The sequence below is a fragment of the Thermobia domestica genome, chromosome 3 (assembly GCF_964235325.1).
Source record: "Thermobia domestica chromosome 3, izTheDome1.hap1.1, whole genome shotgun sequence".
Lineage (NCBI taxonomy): Eukaryota > Metazoa > Arthropoda > Insecta > Zygentoma > Lepismatidae > Thermobia > Thermobia domestica.
The window spans coordinates 46452373-46474692 of NC_137456.1; the positions used below are offsets into that span (position 1 = coordinate 46452373).

The 22320-nt window shown below is 34.5% G+C and overlaps 2 protein-coding genes across 2 annotated transcripts in view; one reads left to right on the forward strand and one right to left on the reverse strand.

Annotated features, from left to right (window-relative positions):
• Positions 1–22320, forward strand: part of dimm (basic helix-loop-helix family member dimmed) — a 589956-nt gene that overhangs the window by 86739 nt on the left and 480897 nt on the right. The gene's annotated exons all lie outside the window — the stretch shown is intronic.
• LOC145681763 (uncharacterized) lies at positions 2540–3397 on the reverse strand. The gene has a single exon (XM_081753375.1). The coding sequence runs from the start codon at positions 3395–3397 to the stop codon at positions 2540–2542; it is 858 nt and encodes a 285-aa protein (XP_081609501.1).

Consider the following 22320-nt stretch of genomic DNA (forward strand, 5'->3'; position numbering starts at 1 on the left):
ATAACTAATATATTTTAACATTTTCTTTTGTACCTTTTCTATTTGTTGCTTTGGTTTTTGGTAATATGGTTCCCAAATTATAGAAGCGTACTCTAATTTTGTTCTTACAAAAGAGTTATATAAAGTTAATATTGTTTTTATGTTTTTAAAATGACAGCACGATCGTTTAATAAATCCAAGCATTTTAAACGCCTCATTTGTTTTGATATCCATATGATATGTAAACTTTAGATTTGCATCAAACCATACTCCCAGATCCCTGACAACTTCTTTCCTCTCCAGTACTTGATTCCCTATAATATATTTAAATATAACAGGTTTCTTTGTGATTGAAAATGTTACAACATTGCATTTTGAAATATTGAGTTCAAATTTGTTTCTTTGACACCATTCACTCAACCTCACCAGATCTCTCTGTAATTTTTCACAATCATCTCTTGTAGAAATTTGTTTGTATAATTTAGTATCATCAGCAAACATTAGACACGAAGAATATTGGAACTCTTCAGGTAAATCGTTTATCATAATTAAAAATAGCAAAGGCCCTAAATTGGATCCTTGTGGTACTCCAGAATATACAGAATATTGTTTAGATTTACAATTGTTATATGTTACATATTGGATTCTGTTGCTTAAATATGACTTAAATAGTCGGATTAATTCATTTGAAATACCAAATCCTTTAATCTTTTTAAGAAGTATTTCGTGATTAATCAAATCAAAGGCTCGCTTAAAATCTGTATACACTACATCAATTTGAGACCTTACGGTAAGAGCTTCACTAATTGCTTGACTTATATTCAACAAATTTGTTACTGTTGATCTATTATGTCTAAAACCATATTGGGAATCAGAGAGATATCGTGAGATGTGATTAAACAGGTGTTTACAGATTACTGATTCGAATATTTTAGCTGGAGAAGAAATCAAACTTATCGGCCTATGGTCTTGTATTAATTTTACAGGATTAATTTTTGGAACTGGACATATTGCTGATATTTTAAATTTTGCAGGAAAATAACACTGAGTGATAGACAGATTAAATATGTAGGTCAATGGCTTAACAATAAATTCCTTACAACCTTTAAAAATGTAAGATGGTATACCATCATTACTAATTGACCTTTTACCTTTCATTTTGTCAATAGCTTCGATTACTTCTGTTTCAGTGATCCTATCCAGTGACATTGTATCTACAATCGAAGAAACATCATTCAGAAAAATATCTGATAGTTTAATATTAGGTATTTCAGAACTATATACTGATTGAAAATGCTTAGCAAAAGCTTCGCATTTCAATTTATTGTCAACAATTTTTTCTTTGTTATATTCAAGTACAAATTGATTTATGTTTGAAGATTTTTTCTTATTAATATAGTTCCAAAATTTCCTAGGTTCCTTTACAATTTGCTCTTCTATTGCGTTGTTATAATCACGAAAAGCTATTTCAATACTATTTTTTACTTGTGTCCTTAGTGCAACAAATTGCATGTAATCTGAGTAAAGTCTTGATTTTTTAAATTTCTTTCTATAACGTTCTTTCTTCCTTAACATTTTTATTATTTCAGGAGTAAACCAGGTTGGATATGAACGTTTCCTCTTGATATTTTTAGGTGTACATTCATTTAAAACTCCATACAATTCAGAATAGAAAAACTCGACACAATTATCAATATCCTTAATCTCATATAAGGAATCCCATTTCTTACATCTCAATAATTGATAAAGTTTCAAGAAATCACACTTACAAAAGTTGTAGATTACGTCTTCCATTTCATTTCGTGTCTTACAGTTTTTATAAAACGGAATACTAATATTCAAACATGGGTGATGACGATCTGGTTGAACAAAATGAATATCAGATTCAAGAACTTCAACGTGTAATACATTAGTAAATACAACATCTAAAATTCTATTGTTTAGATTTCTTACTTTATTGATTTGTGTGAAATTTAAAAAATTTACTTTATGTAAGACATTGTTCTCCAAATTAGGCAAATTTAAAAAATAGTTACCATCCAAATAATCTGTTAAAAGCGCCAAATTCAAATCTCCTATAATAAAAACATTTTGAGATAATGTTAGTTCATTAAATCTTTCAATATTTCGAAAAAAATTTAAATATAATTCTTCTGAACTATGTGGCGGGAAATAAACTACACAAATATATATACATGTTAAATCTGATAACTGAATTTTAACCCACAAATCCTCATTATCTGGCAATTCAAATTTTGTTATTCTTTCAGAGATATAATTATTGTGAACAGCTAAGAGAACACCACCTCCATCTTTCATATTACTACGCTCTAGGTTACGATCTTTTCTGTAGACCAAATATTTATCGTCAAACAACTCATTATTAAATATTTCATGTCTTAGCCATGATTCAGTAATGGCAACACAATCAAAATTAAACATGGTAGAGCTTAGGTAAAATTCGTTAATTTTAGTTTTTAACCCATTCACATTCTGGTAATATATATCAAACGTACTTTTAACTACTGCCATCTTAAATTATAGCCTACATATTTCAAGATTACACTGGAATAGAATTTGGAAATCCTGGTACATCTTCTTCAGTTTTAATAATCATAACCTGGCTATTTTCGTTTTTCCTAATTAAAATTTGTCCATTGCCATTTACCCAACAGTATTTATGCTGTGTATTTCTTGCAGCTGTTCTAGCTTTCCAAAATAATTGCTTATTTTTAGGTGTTAAATTTACATTCACAAATATTCTACTATCATTACTTCCAGATACTAAATTATTACTAACTAAACCCGTATTTCTTTTAGTCAACCACATATCTCTCACTGTGCGCGTTGTAAATTGTACAATTATTGCTTTTGGTTTATTTTTACCGTTTGATAATCGGTGAACAACATCAATATCTTCCTCCCCACATTTTATTCTTAATTTTTGAGCCATGTCGATTACAACTTCCTTTAAATTTTCACCAGTACGCTCCTGTATACCATGTATTTCAATATTTTTATTACGTCCATACTGATTAAGATCATTTATTTCTACATCCTGTAATTTTAATTGCTTTTTCAATTCTATGTTTTCTGCTTTTAGCTTGGCTATATCCTTATCCCGTTGAATATTACCCTTAATCTCTAGTTCAAGTTTCTTCAACAATTCATCGTGTTGATTAGACATAAATTGAACACTAGCTGTTAATTGAGCTATTTGAGCACAGAGTTCCTCAAGCTTCATTCCTATATCAGAAGGATTCAAAGATTTGTCATCCAATTTTGAGGATGTACTTTTGTTAATTAGCATTGACTCAGTTGCGCTCGGTGGTACAGTTTTTGTAATTACTACCTCCCTCGGATTAGAACCACTACAATCTCTACATACCCATTCCTTTATAATACCCGTCTGCTTCATGTCCGTATATTTCTCCACAGATATTTTGTAACACACTATATGAAATAATTTATTACAATTCTTTTTTGAACACTGTAGTGCGTCATCATAGCGACTAACTTTTGAATTACAAATTGTACAAGAAGACATTGTGATCGCACTACTGTATTAAATATATTTAAATCGGGATTCAAAATGGCGTCAAAGTTTACGTTCCTGCTTATGTTCCTGCTTTGGTATCCGTTCAGTATGGTTCCTGCTTATCAAAGAATTTGGCACTAGTACTCTAATTCTCGATAACCAAATTGAACCACATATAACAGTATATTTATACTATACAGCACACTATGTTAATTATACTTATATCGGGATCCAAAATGGCGGCAAGTTTTAATAGTGGTTGCTGCTAGTCATCGCTTTAGAAATTGGCACACTAATTTTCCATAACACAGGGATTCGGAGAAACAAAAACATATAAGTAATATGTTGTATGCTATATACAGTACTAATACTGAGATTGAATCACAGAAATAGTATTTAGTAAAGGAAAATAAACTTCAGTAATGTACTAGATTAAACTTCTAGCATATAAGTCTAACTATTCAACTTACTTGTTGAAGATAATTTCACAATTGCAATAACAGACACAGCTCTGCTCAGTTGTTTGTTTACATTTGTAACTAAACGCCTAAACTGGATAATTATTCACTTCTATCACTTACAGATGGTATTATCACAATCTCTGGCTATTCATATTCATGTCGCTATCTTCAAATGAGTTGAAAAATCAGTAGAACTTTTTAAATTAAATTATTTGCAGAGAGCACTCACTCAACACATCCACCTTGCACCGCAGGTTAGGAATGTGAAGTATTTTAGAATTACTTGTCGGGTACAGAATAATATCCGTTCAATACTATATAGACGTAGTGGCTTATAATATTAGATTCCTTTTAAGCTTAGACCTCCCCCAATAAACATTTCTGGGTGTGCACCTGCTGACATGTAAAGTTTGTTTGCAGGTGTTCAACAAACAACCACATTAGATTACATTCGGAGGTTCAATATGAAATCATTGTCGTTAGTAAGTTCTTGTTTACTTTAACTTTTAAAACCAATTTTTAAAGGTGTAAGTTATAGTAAATATAAATCAGTTAATATTCTTACGCTACAGCAAATTAAACAAGTTTTATACGACTTTTTAAGGTCGTATATGTAAAGCCTGTACTAAACAAATAGATAGAGTGGGTCATACCAAGTAGCAGAAACAACTTGCAAATCACTTGCTGTAAGCTTGCATTGCAACTCGGCCAAGCTTGCATCCGGCTTGATTGGAAAACGAGCAAGCGTGCCGCAAGTTGGATTCCAGTAACAAAGTTACATGGAGGCAACCTTGCATTCAACGTTTCATTCAAGCTTGACGCACACGTTTAATGCTGGAGGCAATTCAATAGCCAATGATTGGCCAGTGAATGCTATGACGTTCTACGAAGGGTCTAAAGCATCGCTTGCAAGTACAACAAAAGGCAAATTGTTTGAAAGCACGTGTTGAAAGTGCAAGCGTAGAAAGCCAAAAGCCAAGCACTTGCCGACTGGCCGAGAGTTTTCTTGCGACTTGGAATTTATCTTGTAACTTTTAACTAATCAGCAAAAAATGCTGAAGTTTTGTACAATGCAAATATCTACAAGGGCGCATTGTTTGACGTATATTGAGGTACCGCCAGCTTAACAGTGTTGTCAACCCAACGCGACGTTATAGTCCTACTTTTTCAAACTACACTACGTCAAGTTATTACACATTTCAATTCTGCATGTTAAACGAAAACTTACAATATCAAATCTGTTATTCAGTGTTGCACACTAAAGACGCTACAGTTTCACCAACATTCAAATTTAGAGGCACGTACAGCAGTAATAACACAAGTGAGATGAGCGAAACAACGTATATCCACAGTACCTTATCGAATACTACGATCATGATATCACAGAATTGGAATGAATGAGAACAAAGTTGCAAGAGATTGAAAGTGACTTTTTGCAAGACCCCTAATTTCGAAAAAGTCCTTAAATAAGTAGTTCATTCAATAACACAGATAGTTTTCAATAGATATATAAAACACATTTTTAGTTTACAGCAATTTGATATCTCAAACCGTTTTGGAGCCTATGGTAAATATTGGTAAAGTTTGCAACACTGCTTAAAAATTATGTAATTCCGAGAACTTATTGTAATTACACCTATCAAGAAAAAGGCAATCATGATCCACTGATGTTGTCCACCTTTCTAAAACATATTGTTATGGTACTTCTATTTTTTTCTCTCTACTTCATGGTATTATAGGTTTTGGCTGAATATCACATAGCCGTTACCTACCACACTTGACTGAATACCACACTACCTCATCTCACATTCATGAGACACAACCCTTTGACATGAGAAGAGTGTTCCCACTACTTTTTGTTCTATCAATGTAATTCATGACTTACAAAAAAAAAAAAAAAATGGAAAATTAAATGTTTAATATTTACTCACCCCATGCGCACTAGTGACATCCCTGTGGATGTCATGGAAACTTATCCTTTACTAAAAAGTCATATTAATCCTGGGAATGATGAAATTTTTTAGTGAATGCAAGGCAAGATTTAGTTCTTCCATTCCTCGTTAGGTGACAACACCTTACTGACAGAAAAGACAAATATATATATATATATATATATATATATATATATATATATATATATATATATATATATATATATTCTCAGTGGATGACAGACCTAAGGCAACATTCAATTACGACACACATGTGTTTGTTTTGACTATAAACAATTAACAACGTCGAGGTCGTATTTCCAGATCAGAAAAAAGAAAAAAGTCTTTGATCTCCGGTCAATGTTGCCAACTTGAAGCAGCATAAAATACCTTCAGAACATCAAACTCTCCTATTTTCAGTCCAAATGTTCCAAAATGCAAATAATTGTTTTTACCAGTAATGTGGAGGCTCTCCTCATACGTGCACAATAGCTATGCCCTATATAACGGTCTAGACAGTCTTTTAACTAAATGAAAACTGGTACTACAGCTCGCACAGAAAATGGCACCTACAACACAAGGGAGTGAGATAGAAGGTTGTAGTCATCTTTCCCTAAATTATTAGCAATTTCCTAAAATTTTGGATTTCTCAATTATGACACACAGCAAACAAATATATAAAAAAAACTATAAAAGTATTTTAATTGGAAAAAATAATAATATTACTTTGAAAATTAATCTTTAGAACTCCATCCAATCGAAGTTGAACAGGAATGTTTAGTGTGGTTTAACATTACCTTTTATTGAAAAATAATGCTTTACTGTACGTTCCACTTAATACTCAAGCATAATACTATTATACATTGAATCTTTGACATTTAAATTATCATTTGACTTTTCGTAGCTTGTTGGATACATATAGGCTTACAAACAAAGCTGTTTTCATTTGAGATATTACTTCTTTTTCATGTTAATTTATTACAAATCCTGGTTTCCAATTGTGCCTTTCTTTACTCATCTGTATTCAAAGCTCAGCCATCTATATGTACCATTGAAATTTCCAAATGACCAACTATAATTTCTGGTGAATTAATTGAGAATAATGGCATGGTGTTAATTTTGTGTCTCAGGTGGTGTTACAAGATTACATGAAACTAGGTCAGTTTCAATAAATTTCTCTCTCACATACACACACACATCTCACTCCCTCGCTTCCCATCTCATTCCAGCTTCTATTTGTTTGTGCGTAGTGACTGCAAACACACAAACGCGAGTACATGTATAACAATACGTTTTTCTTCTCACCTATTCAAAAGCTTTGTTTCGCTCGCTTGTGTTTTTTTTTTCTATTTATTTTTTACTGTCATAAGTATTCTTCTCATTTCCACAGATTTCACCTCCTTATATCGTACAATTGTTCATAATGATATATCTTTGAAATTTTTCTTTGCTATTACATACTCTTTCCTGGCATGTTCTATTTCCTCCGTAATCAGCTGATATCTTTCATTCTTTCGTGCAGATTTCTTTCCATATCTTCTTTTCATTATTGTTTTACACGTAGCACAGGCTTGCCAACCATACCATAATTTAAGCTTTAATGCTGTATACCATTGGTTCTCAATCTAATTCCTATCACGATCTCCTTTTTATCACATCCTCTTGCCAGCGACCCCCTTATAATTTCTGGTTTGTAATAACCTTGTGTGGGATTTTTAATATACTTATTGCGAAGATCTCACAATATCCATCTATTTCTATAATAGTAGAATCCATTTCTTCTATATATATATATATATATATATATATATATATATATATATATATATATATATATATATATATATATATATATATATATATAGTGGATCCAGTAACTTCCTTAAAAGAGAATGGATTAAAACTAAATTTGGTCAGTTCATTCATATTACAAATATCGAGTCCATACTGTTTCAAACTGGAGGCCGTTTGAAAATGTTAAAACTTCATACAGTAACTGCCTTAATTTTGGGTCATATGATAAGAATAAGTGATTTTCAGTTTTGGTTAAAAAACTCGGATAGTTGTTAAAAAAAGAAGTTATTAAGTATTTTAAATGACTTGATAATGTACGTCACGAAGATTGAACCGGACATTGTCGCAGTAGTGAAATCACACCATGCTCAGGTATCTCATTAGCTTTCAATATTAATTGTATTTCAATAGGCAGGTTTTATTGCATTTGTATTTTTCTCGTATTTCAATATGCAGTTCTTATTAGTTTCATATCATACCTCTTTCATTTAAATTGATTTCTAAACAACTCAGCATCTGTTGAAAATGTTAATAGACCTATTTTTTGTTGTTCTTTAACAGTATGTATAAAAATAGAAAATTGCCTATCAGAACAAAATTCAAAATAATATATAAAAGTATTTTCCAGTATTAGATTCTAAGTATATTTATCTCTTCGATTTATTTTTGCGACCCTCATGAAACCCTCTCGCGACCCCAGGTTGAGAAACCCTGCTCTTATACGATAATGCCCTTGCAATAATAGGTATGCCTAAATAAACGACAATTTTAGAACGTACACTTTCATTTCATCCGGCCAACAACATACATATTGTTGTTTTGTTAATTCAAGAGATATATTGGACATGTAATCAAACAATGCTGTTTCAACACTTTTCTTATTTTGGAAACCATGTTGTGATGGTAATAATAAGTTACACGACTTAAAAAAAAAATTGCGGAGTCGTGACTTCATCACATATTCAAAATTTTTTTTGAAAATATAGAAAGAATGGAGACAGGTCGACCATTTCTTATATCATGCACACTGCCCTTTTTATGGAGAGAAATTACTTTTGCCATTTTTAACACTGATGGAAAACATTCTTTCGCAAGAGGTAAGTTTACTAAATAACAGAGATGACTTACAATGAAAGGAAAGTAAAAATTTGATGACAGACCCAGGAACTTCATCAAAACCTGAAGATCCCGAATTAGACACCGTATTCAGTATTTTCCATAACTCCTCTACTGTCGCTAGAATTAAAAAAAGAAAGTATGTGAGTGAATTGAAATTTTCATCGAGTCATCATGAGCGATTCGGAGTTCGAATTTAATAATTTTAATTACTTCTTAAGTATTTATTAAACTTACTTATTCTAGTTTTGGTTGAGTCGGTACATGTAATTTTTGTAGTCTACCATCAATAATACATCATATTTAAAACAGAAAAGCAAGTATAATCGGCAATATAATTACAGCATGCACAAAATATATTTGAAAAATAAGTCTTACCACCTTCGCTGGGATTGGTAATGTCTCATAATGTCTACATACTTTTACAGGATCTGGATCAGAGGCGCAAATCTGTCTTCAACATTAAGGGGGGGGGGTGACAAGTAAGACCGTTTCTTTTTTTTGTTTCTTTTTTTTTTTTTTTTTTTTTTTTTTTGTTAAGCGATGTTCAAAATATTTGTGAAGTTGAAAAACAATCCTGTGGAGGATCAGGGAGCAGAGTTGTCTTCAACATTGGAAGGTGAGCAGATTTGAGGCTTATTCTGGGGGGACATCAATTTCATCTCACTTTCCTTTGTGACAATCGGACACAAATCATCACATTCCTTCGCCCCCCCCCAAAAAAAAAACACATTTCAAATCGGATTATTGCGGGGACAGTCCGCTCCAGTTCCAAGATTGAAGGGGACATGTCCCCCTCAACCTCCCCCCCCCCGGGATTTGCTCCAGTGATCTGGCTGCATTGTTTAATTGGAAGACGTACCCGAGGATGACCAGTGCTCGCTCTTGAAAATAGACATAGCCTAGGATGACTTCGCTCTTGAAAATAGTTTTGTTGACCTTTAGCAGTTTTAATAAGTTCAGTAAATTTTCCTGCCTTCAATTCTTCAGCAAATCCGCGCACGACAGGCCAATATCAAAGCGAATTATATGCTCTACTTAAACCATGTTGATCGAAAAACGATTCCTTTTGTCACTCCAAAATAATCTGAACAGAACAGAGAATATAACTAGTAAGAGGAAACATTGCCGGACTTAACGGTTCTGTTTTTTGTGGTTGTACTAGGGACTGTAGAAGGAGATCAAAACCGAACTGTCCGGTAAAATACTGGACGGTTGGCAACCCTACTTGTGCTTCATCTTTTCTTTGTAATTTATAAACCATATCTTCACAAATAATGCCACTACTTCTTTACCTATTTGTAATCCCAAGAAATTAATGATTTAACGGTCTAGACACTGTGTAGAACGTTGAAGCAACATTTTTTTTTCAAATGTTAATACATTCATCTGCCTCTTGTTCAGCGTATTGGATTGTTCGTTCGTCCTGAAGAACAGAGAATCATTTATCAAGCCTGTTACTCATGTTATTTATCTTCACTTTTGTGAAGAAAGACTCAAGAAAACGTACTCAATTCATTATTATGAGACAACATACCTTCAAAAAAGGATTTAAGATCAACGATATTATTGTGTATAAAACATTTGAATGAAAGGTATATATATTCAAGTAAGACATTTGAATGTATTATTCATAACATAAGTGTACAATACATAACGTAGCAGGCTTCTGTATTTCAAATGATATCAACAGAATTGGATGATTAACGTGTTGACGTGCTGTAAAATGTACTTTTTTCTAATGTAAATGACAAATGTGTTTTGTGAATTCTCGTAATAATTCTTATATAGAGCATTTCCAACTCTCTTAAGTTCCGTATACGTTCTTTCGTCAGCAAAGTTTTCCACGATTCTACAGTCTAATTAAAAAGCACTAACATAAAATTAATTCATTTATTAATATAATAAAATTATTTTAGGGTTTGGAACTAGTCTTCTCTTCCTAATTCAGGACTAACGTTAGTAGGAAATCTAACATAAATGAAATAATGAGTTTGTTTGTGTGTTTGTCTGTCTGTCGGTGTGCGGCCTGGGGACGTAACGAGTGAACCGAGTTGGTCACGGGTACTTTGGTCCAGGCCCCAGAGAAAGACGAAGCATTTTCTTTTCAAAAATCGAACCATGGTGGTCTGGGGGGGGGGCATGTAAAAGTAATAGAAAATGATTGATATTAGTGTCGAATTCATAGTTTTCGCGGTCGCTGAGATCAATGGTGACACTTCCATTAGCGATGACTTGCAGATTCAGCTACCATTGTAGCGGGCCGGGGGGTTACCGAGACCTAAAAATAATCCAAAATAACAGATATTAGTGTCGGATCCATACTTTTGGGGTCGCTGAGGTCAATGGTGGAACTCCGATCGCATTCACACTATTCGACTGCGGGGCGGGGTTCACCAGGGTGGGGATACCGAGTCATGTGGAAATAATCCAAAATGACCGATATTAGTACCAAATCCATAGTTTCGCGGTCGCTGAGATCAATGGTGACACTTCCATTAGCGATGACTTGCAAATTCAGCTATTATTGTATGTGTACCGGGGCTCATCTGCTCAAACACGCCGGTCTTAGTATTAATCAACATCCGCCAATAGGTTAGTCTATCCTTTCGATATTTTTTCCTACTCCATTGCTTCAACTTTTTCTTCCAGCAGTATGTTAGTTCATAATTTTAATTTTCTAACAGTGATTTTGCTCATTGTTTTAACTTTCTCCTCCAGCAGTATATTAGTTCATTATTTTAACTTTTTCTAACAGTGATTTTGCCCATTGTTTTAACTTTCTCCTCCAGCAGTATATTAGTTCATTATTTTAACTTTTTCTATCCTTGATTTTGCTCATTGTTTTAACTTTTTCCTCCAGCAGTATATTAGTTCATTATTTTAACTTTTTCTATCCTTGATTTTGCTCAATGTTTTAACTTTCTCCTCCAGCAGTATATTAGTTCAATATTTTAACTTTTTCTAACAGTGATTTTCCCATTGTTTTAACTTTTTCCTCCAGCAGTATATTAGTTCAATATATTAACTTTTTCTATCCTTGATTTTGCTCATTGTTTTAACTTTTTCCTCCAGCAGTATATTATTTCATTATTTTAACTATTTCTATCCTTGCTTTTGCTCAATGTTTTAACTTTCTCCTCCAGCAGTATATTAGTTCAATATTTTAACTTTTTCTAACAGTGATTTTGCTCATTGTTTTAACTTTTTCCTCCAGCAGTATATTAGTTCATTATTTTAACTTTTTCTATCCTTGATTTTGCTCATTGTTTTAACTTTCTCCTTCAGCAGTATATTATTTAATTATTTTAACTTTTTCTATCCTTGATTTTGCTCATTGTTTTAACTTTTTCCTCCAGCAGTATATTAGTTCATTATTTTAACTATTTCTATCCTTGATTTTGCTCATTGTTTTAACTTTTACCTCCAGCAGTATATTAGTTCATTATTTTAACTATTTCTATCCTTGATTTTGCTCAATGTTTTAACTTTCTCCTTCAGCAGTATATTAGTTCAATATTTTAACTTTTTCTAACAGTGATTTTGCTCATTGTTTTAACTTTTTCCTCCAGCAGTATATTATTTAATTATTTTAACTTTTTCTATCCTTGATTTTGCTCATTGTTTTAACTTTTTCCTCCAGCAGTATATTAGTTCATTATTTTAACTTTTTCTATCCTTGATTTTGCTCAATGTTTAACTTTCTCCTCCAGCAGTATATTAGTTCATTATTTTAACTTTTTCTATCCTTGATTTTGCTCAATGTTTTAACTTTCTCCTCCAGCAGTATATTAGTTCAATATTTTAACTTTTTCTAACAGTGATTTTCCCATTGTTTTAACTTTTTCCTCCAGCAGTATATTAGTTCAATATATTAACTTTTTCTATCCTTGATTTTGCCCATTGTATTAACTTTTTCCTCCAGCAGTATATTATTTCATTATTTTAACTTTTTCTATCCTTGATTTTGCTCATTGTTTTAACTTTCTCCTCCAGCAGTATATTAGTTCATTATTTTAACTTTTTCTAACAGTGATTTTGCCCATTGTTTTAACTTTTTCCTCCAGCAGTATATTAGTTCATTATTTTAACTATTTCTATCCTTGATTTTGCTCATTGTTTTAACTTTTTCCTCCAGCAGTATATTAGTTCGTTATTTTAACTTTTTCTAACAAAGATTTTGCCCATTGTTTTAACTTTTCTTCCACCAGTATGTTAGTACATTATTTTAACGTTTTCTCTTAACTGTTTTAAATTCATTAATTGAATGTTTTATTCAGCAGTATGTTTGTTAATTCTCGTCTGCGCCGGATAAACTGCACTCTTAAACATTTCCTTGCTCAGAAGGAAAGCTATCCAACTCCTCGACGAGTATCGCATTGAAACTTGCACAAGTAGAAGGACATATTTGAAAGATGGAAATATGCTTACTCTTACAATTCGCAACGTCGTGGAACTGAAAGTAGAATTATCGTTCTCCCATAGCCCCTGAAAGTTATGTACTCTGGTCATACATGCCAGAATGTGATACACTGGAACCTGTTTTCTCACGAAGGTAAATATTACAAACTGAAGATGATATCACCACAGTTGGTGGTGATTGGAATTTCTAGTACGTCATTGATGCGAACCGATGTCAAATGCAACACGATACGATACACCGATCGTAAGTTCCAAACGAACATGTTTACTCGTTGGAGCTAAAGGACACGCTGAATCCACAATGCAAAAATGGATTTCTATGATTATTATTATTGTTATTATTATTATTATTATCATTATTATTATTATTATTATTATTATTATTATTATTATTATTATTATTATTATTATTATTAGTAGTAGTAGTAGTAGTAGTAGTAGTAGTAGTAGTAGAAGTAGTAGTAGTAGCACTATGATTAGCATCATTAATATGAGTAAAAATAATAATAATAAGGAAAAGAAGACAAGAAATGTATTGTTGGGCCCGTTAAGTAACGAAGGACTTCGGCCCGTCTTGAGTGTCCTCTAGCACTGCTATAAAGGTTTTTAAAATCTACAGACAACCATACCCCAGCCGGGATTCGAAGTCAGGACCTTTAAATTGCTGGCTTTACTCCTCAATCCACACGAACACGAGGTCTTCAAGGAGAAATAGTATAGGGCAGGGTTTCTCAACCTGGTGATCGCGAAGATAAGCGAGAGTTAAATATAATAAGAATGTAATACCGGAAAATATTTTTAAATAATTATTACTTTGAATTTTGTTTATGATAGTCAATTTTTATTTGTATACATATTGACAAGAACAATAAAAGATTGGTCTACTAAACATTTTCAATAGGCGCAGAATTGGTTAAAAATCAATTTACATTAAAGAGGTACGATATGAAACTAATGATAATTGCATATTGAAAGAATTTATATATATATATTAGCTAAACTTTGATAGTAAAACTTAGATAAAATAGATTCTGATACTGACCTTCTGCCTGTTAAAAAGTTAATAAAAAGAGCGTCCCATAAAAAACTCCGGTGCCTATCACCATGTAATGATTTTGGTAGAGTCAATAATGGACCGTGATTTATCCCCTTCACCAATTTATTATAAAAATTGGTAAATACAAAACGTCTTTGATTACAAAGAGTAAAATAGTGTTTTCTCTTGTTAATGTCGAAGTAAGAGGAGAATAGGTGTTTTGCACGGTGCCCCTTCTCTCAAGGCAGTCTCCAAGGCACCTGCCGGTTTCGGTGAGTCTGGAAGGATAGCCCCCTCAGCTCAGGGCAGCTTTGCAAGGCTTGGTTGTAGAAAGGACCCCTAGTCCAGTGCGACCTCAGGGCGGTGTACGTGATTTGATCAATTGGACGACTGATGCTGGGTCCCTCTGTGGTCCTCCTTTTATTTGTCCTCTTCAGGTCCTTCCGTGAGGTCCGTCTTCTTTCGGCGTTCCTCGGTGTCTTTCGTGTCGGTTTCTTTTCTGCTAGGTTGTTTATAATCAATAGCAAGTGTTGAGTTGACACGTGCATCTGTCGTGATGTGGGGATCCTTACAATATCCTTCGTTCAGGTATGTAACTTAAGAGATCAAACTCAATTTTAAAAGCAGATGATAAAGTAAACAATGAGAAGACGTTTAAAGTTGTCTCCTGGAAAAGTTAAGAAAATGAGATACGCCCCTTTGTCTCGAGAGGGACGATACTAGTAATGCTAATCATACTACTACTACTACTACTCATAATAATAATAATAATAATAATAATAATAATAATAATAATAATAATAATAATAATAATAATAATAATAATAACCATACTCATAAGAATATTAATAATCTTAGAAAGCCATTTTTGCGTTGTGGTTTTAGCGTGTTCGTTTGGAACTCGTACGATAGGTGTATCGTATCGTGTTGCATCGATTCGCACTAATGACGTGTTAGTCATCCCAGCCACCACAGGCTGTTATCATCTTCAGTTTCCAATATTTGCCTTCGGGAGAAAACAGGTTCCAGTGTATCACATTCTGGCGTGCACGACCAGAGTACATAACTTTCAGGGGCTATGGGTAAACAGTGATTCTACTTCCGGTTCAACGACGTTGCGAATTATAAGAGTAAGCATATTTCCATCTTTCAGTATGTCCTTCTACTTGTGCAAGTTTCAATACGATACTCGTCGAGTAGTTGGATAGCTTTCCTTGTCAGAAAAGAAAAATGCATGTTCAAAACAAAATAAGTAATTTTTACTCATATTTGAGACAAAATGTCTCATTATTTTCAAACGTGTTTTCATTTGTGAACTCAAAGCAAATTTTCAGGTTCCCACTTATGAGATTTTCTCATTTCTTGAAAATGAGAATGAAATAGTGCGTGATTTATAATATAATAGATGACTGAAAATAACGGTAACAATCTTACCCTATGTTTTACTAGGATGTGATATTGCTAGGGCTTAATTACTATACAGAAAAATAGATAAAAGATTTCAGTTGTAGCAGTGTGCGAATGGATATGAGTACGCAGTACGGGGCGATTTTCAGGGGGCGATTTTTTTTATTTTACAAGCAAAAGTATGAATCAATATACACTAATAGTATCAAGACTCGATTATTCAACTCACGTTTTAGAATTGATTTATACCAAGTTAACCGGAGTTGGAGCATGACACATAGATATCCAATTTTGACTTATCTCATTTTGGCCAATTTATGACTTACTCTGTTTCTCCCGCTGAGTCTAGAATTAATTTAACCTTTTCTTCTAACAGTATTTTAGTCTGGTGCTTCAACATTCCTTCCAGCAGTATGTTAGAAAACAAAGCTAAAATAGACTAACAGTGTTGTAGAACATTGTTTCAAGAATTTTTTCCAGTAGTACGTTAGTCTATTGATGAAATTTCTTTTCCACCAATATGCAAGTCTATTTTGAATATTGAATTAAATTAGCGTCATGTTATTTCATTTCTTCACAATTCTGTTCAAAATCTCCCTTTTTTAACTGTTTCATTGCTATGATTCTGTAACATTTGTTTTCTGCTACTACTGTAAATACACGTAGATTGTTTCCGAGTGCTCTCCACTTTTTTTGGGGGGAGGGGGGTGCTTTGTAGTATTAAACGCCTCTTTTCAGAGACTTTGACCTATAGTTTAATCTGGAAGCCGAATCACCACAATGTGTTGAAATACTGGGAATGTGGATCAAAATCTGCTTTCAATAGTAGCATTTTCGTGTTTAGAGCAAGAGACCCGGATTCAATTCTTAATAGAAGTACGTTTAATTTGGATCAAACAGACAGGCATCTTCTTGGCGGGTGCGTTGCTTGAAGTAACTGGCTTTACCTTTGCCTCCCATGTTGATATTTTCTTCTTGTTGTGTGTTGCTGGAGGAGTATGTGATCTTTCGGGGCCGCAACAGTCGCTAGTTCCCTGACGGGTATTCTGTGCTGTTTGTGCCGGACAAGGCATCCGGTACAAATGACTGCGTGGTTTCTGCGTTATAATGTAGGAAATCGGATCCTCTTACTGTCGTTAGAAGGAGGCTGATTGGTGTTCTCTAACTTCGGTCAGGAGTGGTAAGTTGAGATACTTGTGTATTTGCGCCACCCTGGTATTTCACGAGTGTCCTCATATCGCCCTAGTAGCCTTGGATCCCACGTTAAATTTTAGGAACATATAGCCTCAGCGCCGAAAAGTAACCCCAGAATTCACTTCAGACACACACACACGCACACACACACACAAATGAGCATGGTGGTCGTGCATACAACTAATTTCTTTCATGAGGGCAGAGGGAACATTGTTTAAAATGTGAAAACTTTAATAATAAATAAATACATATGGAAACACGTCCTTGTGAGCGTAAGTGCCTTTGATATTTCAACCGCTGTTTTTTTTAGGCTACGTATCGCTCTTAGTACATAATTATATATTCACGCAAATCATCTCGCCTGAACAGACAAGATTACGAGTACGCTGCCATGCTTTATAAATGTAAACAAAAACTTATTGTTTGTTTTTAATGAAAAATACGATGCCTGTAGAAGTGCCTCAAATTTAATAATAAATCTTCGTTGGAATATAATAAAAAGAATTAACAAAGCTCTCACTAATACATTAATTTTCAGTCTAGAATTAAATGGAGAAGAACAGCTACGTAGTGGAAAGAAGTTACGAAGAAAAAGAAAGAGAAATACACGGCAAAAGAAAATGCGAAGAAGAGGCGAAGATGAGGAAAGAAGAACAGCGTATGTTTGGGTAAAGATACAAGACTCTTATATATATCAGCAACCTGATTATCTTCATTTCCTGCATTGTATTCCATTTTTCCATCCTTGAAGCGCAGCTGAAATCTCGTAAAGTGGAAAGAAAAGAATAGAGAGAGAGGGGGGGATGGAAAATGGAAGAGATGATAAAAAAGTAAATAAAAAAGAAAAAAAGAAAAGAAAAGAAGAGAAGCCATTTTGAATAAGCTGTATATAGAGGCTGCTTAGAAAGCTCATTTCTCAATGTCGTTCATCTTTATTGCGTCGTAAATTCGATGCTGTTAAGTGCTTCTGATGTCAGGCAGCCCTTTTCAAGTCTAAAATAGGGAATTTTAGTGCACGATAAGCCAACAGAGGTACACAAACAGCGATAGATAAATAAAGCCTTATATTTATTATTATTATTATTATTCTAAACAATTCTATGCACTAGTATAGGAAGTGTTATAGAACGGGTATGTCCATGTATCTATCCCTTTGTCGACGTGTATCAGAGCAAAAACGGCAAAAGATACCGGGAAATGTTTATATATTATCATCATAATCATTGGTATTCTGCCCTCATTGACAAATCACCGCAGCTGAGAAGTTTCTATGTTCCATGATCTTCCGCTAACCTTTTTGTCTTCACATATGATCTTTCTGTTTCTACAGGGGTGGACGGTGTCGGGTCTCCTTTTGCGTCCAAAACAGCTTGGATCCGACGTGGAATGAACGTATACAGCTCCTGAATCGTGGTGTGTGGAATTTTATACCATTGTTCCTCCAAAACATGCTCCAGTTCCTTAAGGGATGCTGGTGGAGGGTAATGAGACCGAACACGCCTTTCTAACTCAGACCACAATGGCTCAATGATGTTCAGATCTGGTGATTATGGGACCAGAGGAGGTGTGATAGCTCCTGGTCATGCTCCTCAAACCATGATTTCACCAGTTTTGCAGCGTGACAGAGTGCCAAATCATCTTGGTAGATGCCATCGCCATCAGATAACAATATTTGGGTCATGGGTAGAACCTAGTCCTCCAAAATGGCCTCATACGCCTTAGCATTCATCATTCCATGCAGGGATATGATGGGACTTGCAGAAAACCACGATATCACTGCCCATACTGTAACAGAACCACCCCCATACTTCACAGTTGGGAACAGACAGTCCATCATAGACCTGCGATGGTGTTCTCCATACGTAAACACGACCAGTTGTTGAAGGTGAAGGTCGATTCATCGAACCACATTACGTGTTTCCACTGCTCAGGAGTCCACGCCTTGTGGTCCTTGCACCACTGGATACGCCTCTTCGCATTTACTGCTGTGACCAGGGGTTTGGCGATTGCGGCCCTGTCCTGAATTTTCATTTTATGAAGTTCCCGTCGCACTGTTTTCGATGAAACTGGGTTTTGTAGGCCGGAATTGAGTTCAGACGTAATTTTCATTACAGTGGTCTTGTATTTAGCTGCTACAATCTGTTTTAATGCCCTCCAGTCCCTAATTGACAGGATTGCCTTTCGACCACTCTTGTGCTTTGCAGACGTCGTTTGCCCATGAATTGTGTATGCCCTCGTGACATTGGACACAGTACCTTTCGATACCCCCACAATGTTCGCCAGTGTTGCCACTGAAGCTCCAACCAGACGTGCACCAACGATCATGCCTCTTTGGAAGTCTGTCAGGTCGCCCATTTTACCGCACCACTTTCACACCACGACGCTCACAGGTGAACTGGTTACTGCTGACGGAAGAGGAAGGTCCACATGACACATTGAAAACAAAAAAACGATCGGTAACCGCAACACGTGTTGTACAGTGGAGGGCCAAACTTACGTGTCCTGTATGAAATGTTTTTAGATTTTTTTTGTCTACCTCCTGTATATCGTCCATTAATTGTAGCCTTCTCCGTCCTCTCCCTCTCTTTCCTGTTATCAAACCCTCTGGCAGGTTCTCATGATACAATTTCTTCTCAGGCAATCAGTTTCTTTTCTTCTTCTCAATAATACCTAAAATTGTGCTTTTCTCCCCCATCACTTCTAATGCCCTCTCATTCGTCTTCCGCTCGACCCAACTAATTCTTTCTATTCTTCTCCACACTCACATTTCGAAGGCTGCCAGTCGTTTTTCATCACTTTTATCACGTATATATATTAGCGTCAGCTACCCGCTCTGCTATGTAAAAATAAGAAAAATTAGTAATATGTTCTATGTTCTGTTAGTCAGCCACTTTACCATTACTGCAGTGCTCTCTGATAGACAAGGATTTTTGTCTTTAAAATTTAATACTACTATTGTGGACTGACTTGATTTGATTTTGAGTTTAACGTCTCGTTCAGCAGCGAGGCTATATGAAACGTGGCCCTACTGATTAACATGAAATCCGAGCCACGTGAGCTCCCGCCGGGAATCGAATCCGGGTCTCCTACGCCAAAGGCGTGTACGCTAACCATTTAGTCACGAAGAGCTCTGTTGTGGGCTGCATTTGGATAATCTTAGCGACACCGAAATCTATGGTGTTCAAAACAACACCGACAAATTTTAGAGGTGATTCCCAATACCAAACATAAGAAAATAAAGTATAGATCAACCAGAGTGTACAAATGCTTCCTTTCAGAGTTATAGGCTGCCGAAAACATGAAACAATGAACTTTCAAAGTCCATAGCTCCAAAATTATGGGACCTACGTAGTCGGGTCAAGACTTCGCTTAAAAACTAATATTGTTTTATCCAAATATCAATATTTCAGAATTATAAGGTACTCACGCAACAATTTTCACAGAGGGAGTTTGGCTACGGGCATATAATTTGAAGTACTCACCAACTACCTCTATAAAAATTGTTGCGGAAGTAGCGCAGGATTTTGAAACATGAATATTTTGATAGGGCACATAGTTCCTCTAGCACGCCTCCCCCTTCTCCATCTGAATTTGGATTTTAAATGGCATCGGAAGTACCACTGTTCATCGCCAAGACCCTGAAAGCTATGGACTTTACACTAATATCGATCATTTTCGATCGTTTTTAAATATCTAGCTCTCTCCTCCTCCACTAAGTTGCACAATCAAAGTGAAATGTCAAAAACCATCGCAGTCCCGAACTTCATCTATGTGGAAAATTTGATCGAGATCGGTTGGATGGTCCACGAATTATGAAGTTACAAACATAGTCACTTCATTTATCTATATCTATATCTATCTTTCTATTTACAGGGTGGGGCAAATAGAAGTGGGACGGGGAACAGAGTTCCAGGGTACAAAGAAATATAGTAAATTAAGGGAAATAGCTAACTTGCTTATAGCAGACGTTGAAAATGACAACCATTCATCTCTTGGCACTTTTGGGCCCTGGTCAACAGGTTGTAGAAGGCAGGTCGAAGCTGGGCTGCTGGAATTGCTGCAATCTCTGCTGTTCTGTATGTTGATATAACCACGTAGATGAAACCAGGCTTCATCTGAAATAAAGAAAAGATCCATATCCAAGTCATGCATTGTTATCTCAGTGAACAACCTATTACAAAATTGGAGGCGCTGAAGAGCATATGCTGGTTTTAATTCCTGAACAACAGACTGTAGGGTCACATCCAATCGTATCCACTCGTGTGGGCCAGTTTTATTTGCACCACCCTGTATATCTATCTATATAAATAGATAGATAAATAGAAGATAGATTTGAGACTAAGTTGCTCAGTTTGTACACTTTCTCCTCTTTACTATACAGTAATTGCTTCAGTCAAGTCGGCGAACACGATTAGTTAGTTCTCTTCACCAAACACTTACACCATAACTCGCTCTTTTGCATGCTGTGTTAACGAACCCATTTGCATTTTACCATCAATCTTTAGTTTATTCTCATAACCGAGAGACGATAAACTGAGGATTTAATTTGAATTGCCAGTGGTTCGTTAAATAAAACTTTAGAAGTTAAAAAAGAAAACAAAATGTAAGATTACACCGAATTCTCTTAGAATATTTTTTTTTATTTGTTTGTTTCACTATCTTTCAAGAATGTGATCAAGTTTCTCAAGAAAATTAAGCAAAGTTTTCTGAAGTTTTGTCTATGAAGAAAATCGTAAAAAGAAAAAAAAAAACAAAATGAGATATTTCCTTACATTTTTCCATCTCCGAATAAGAAAAAAATGACCATATTGCAAAACAACCCTTGAATTTAAAAAATAAAAATAAAATATTTACAAACGAAACAAAAAAATACTTTAAAAAATATCCTTCACAAAATCGAATTTCTTGTTTTCTTTTCCTTGAAATGAATTTCAACCCCTGTCGTTTTTTCCCCCCACCAAGAGTTTTAGTTTCTTTTTTTCATTGAGTTTTTGTATTTTGTTTGATTAAAAGAAGAAACCAAGACAAGTCCTGCTTTCTTGTGTTGCCATACCGAGCAGTGACGTCACTGATGCAATACTCGAAACTTTAAGTAAAGACTTTCATTTCCTTCCTTATTTCCTTTTCTTTTCTTTTTTTTTTTAAAAAAAAGGAACTTAATTTTATTTATTTCTAACTTTTCTCCTACATATAAAATCTTATTGACTTCTTTCCACGAAAGAAGGGTTGCAAACTTTTACAGTATAAGACGAGGATCTCAGAATACTTATGTGGTATTAAGCTAACTTAACAAAACCTCACGTCTCCCACCCAACATCTCCACTGCCGCAATCCTGTCTTTTTTTTTTTTACGGAAAAAATATGTAGGAAAAGTACTGTTAATTAACATTTACAGTGATCCTTTATGGACATTATTTAACCCTCGCACTACTAACGGGGGGA

Bases quoted from the DNA above. Each gene is read 5' to 3' on its own strand.
- LOC145681763 (XM_081753375.1), bottom strand. From the start codon at position 3,397: ATGAAGCAGACGGGTATTATAAAGGAATGGGTATGTAGAGATTGTAGT.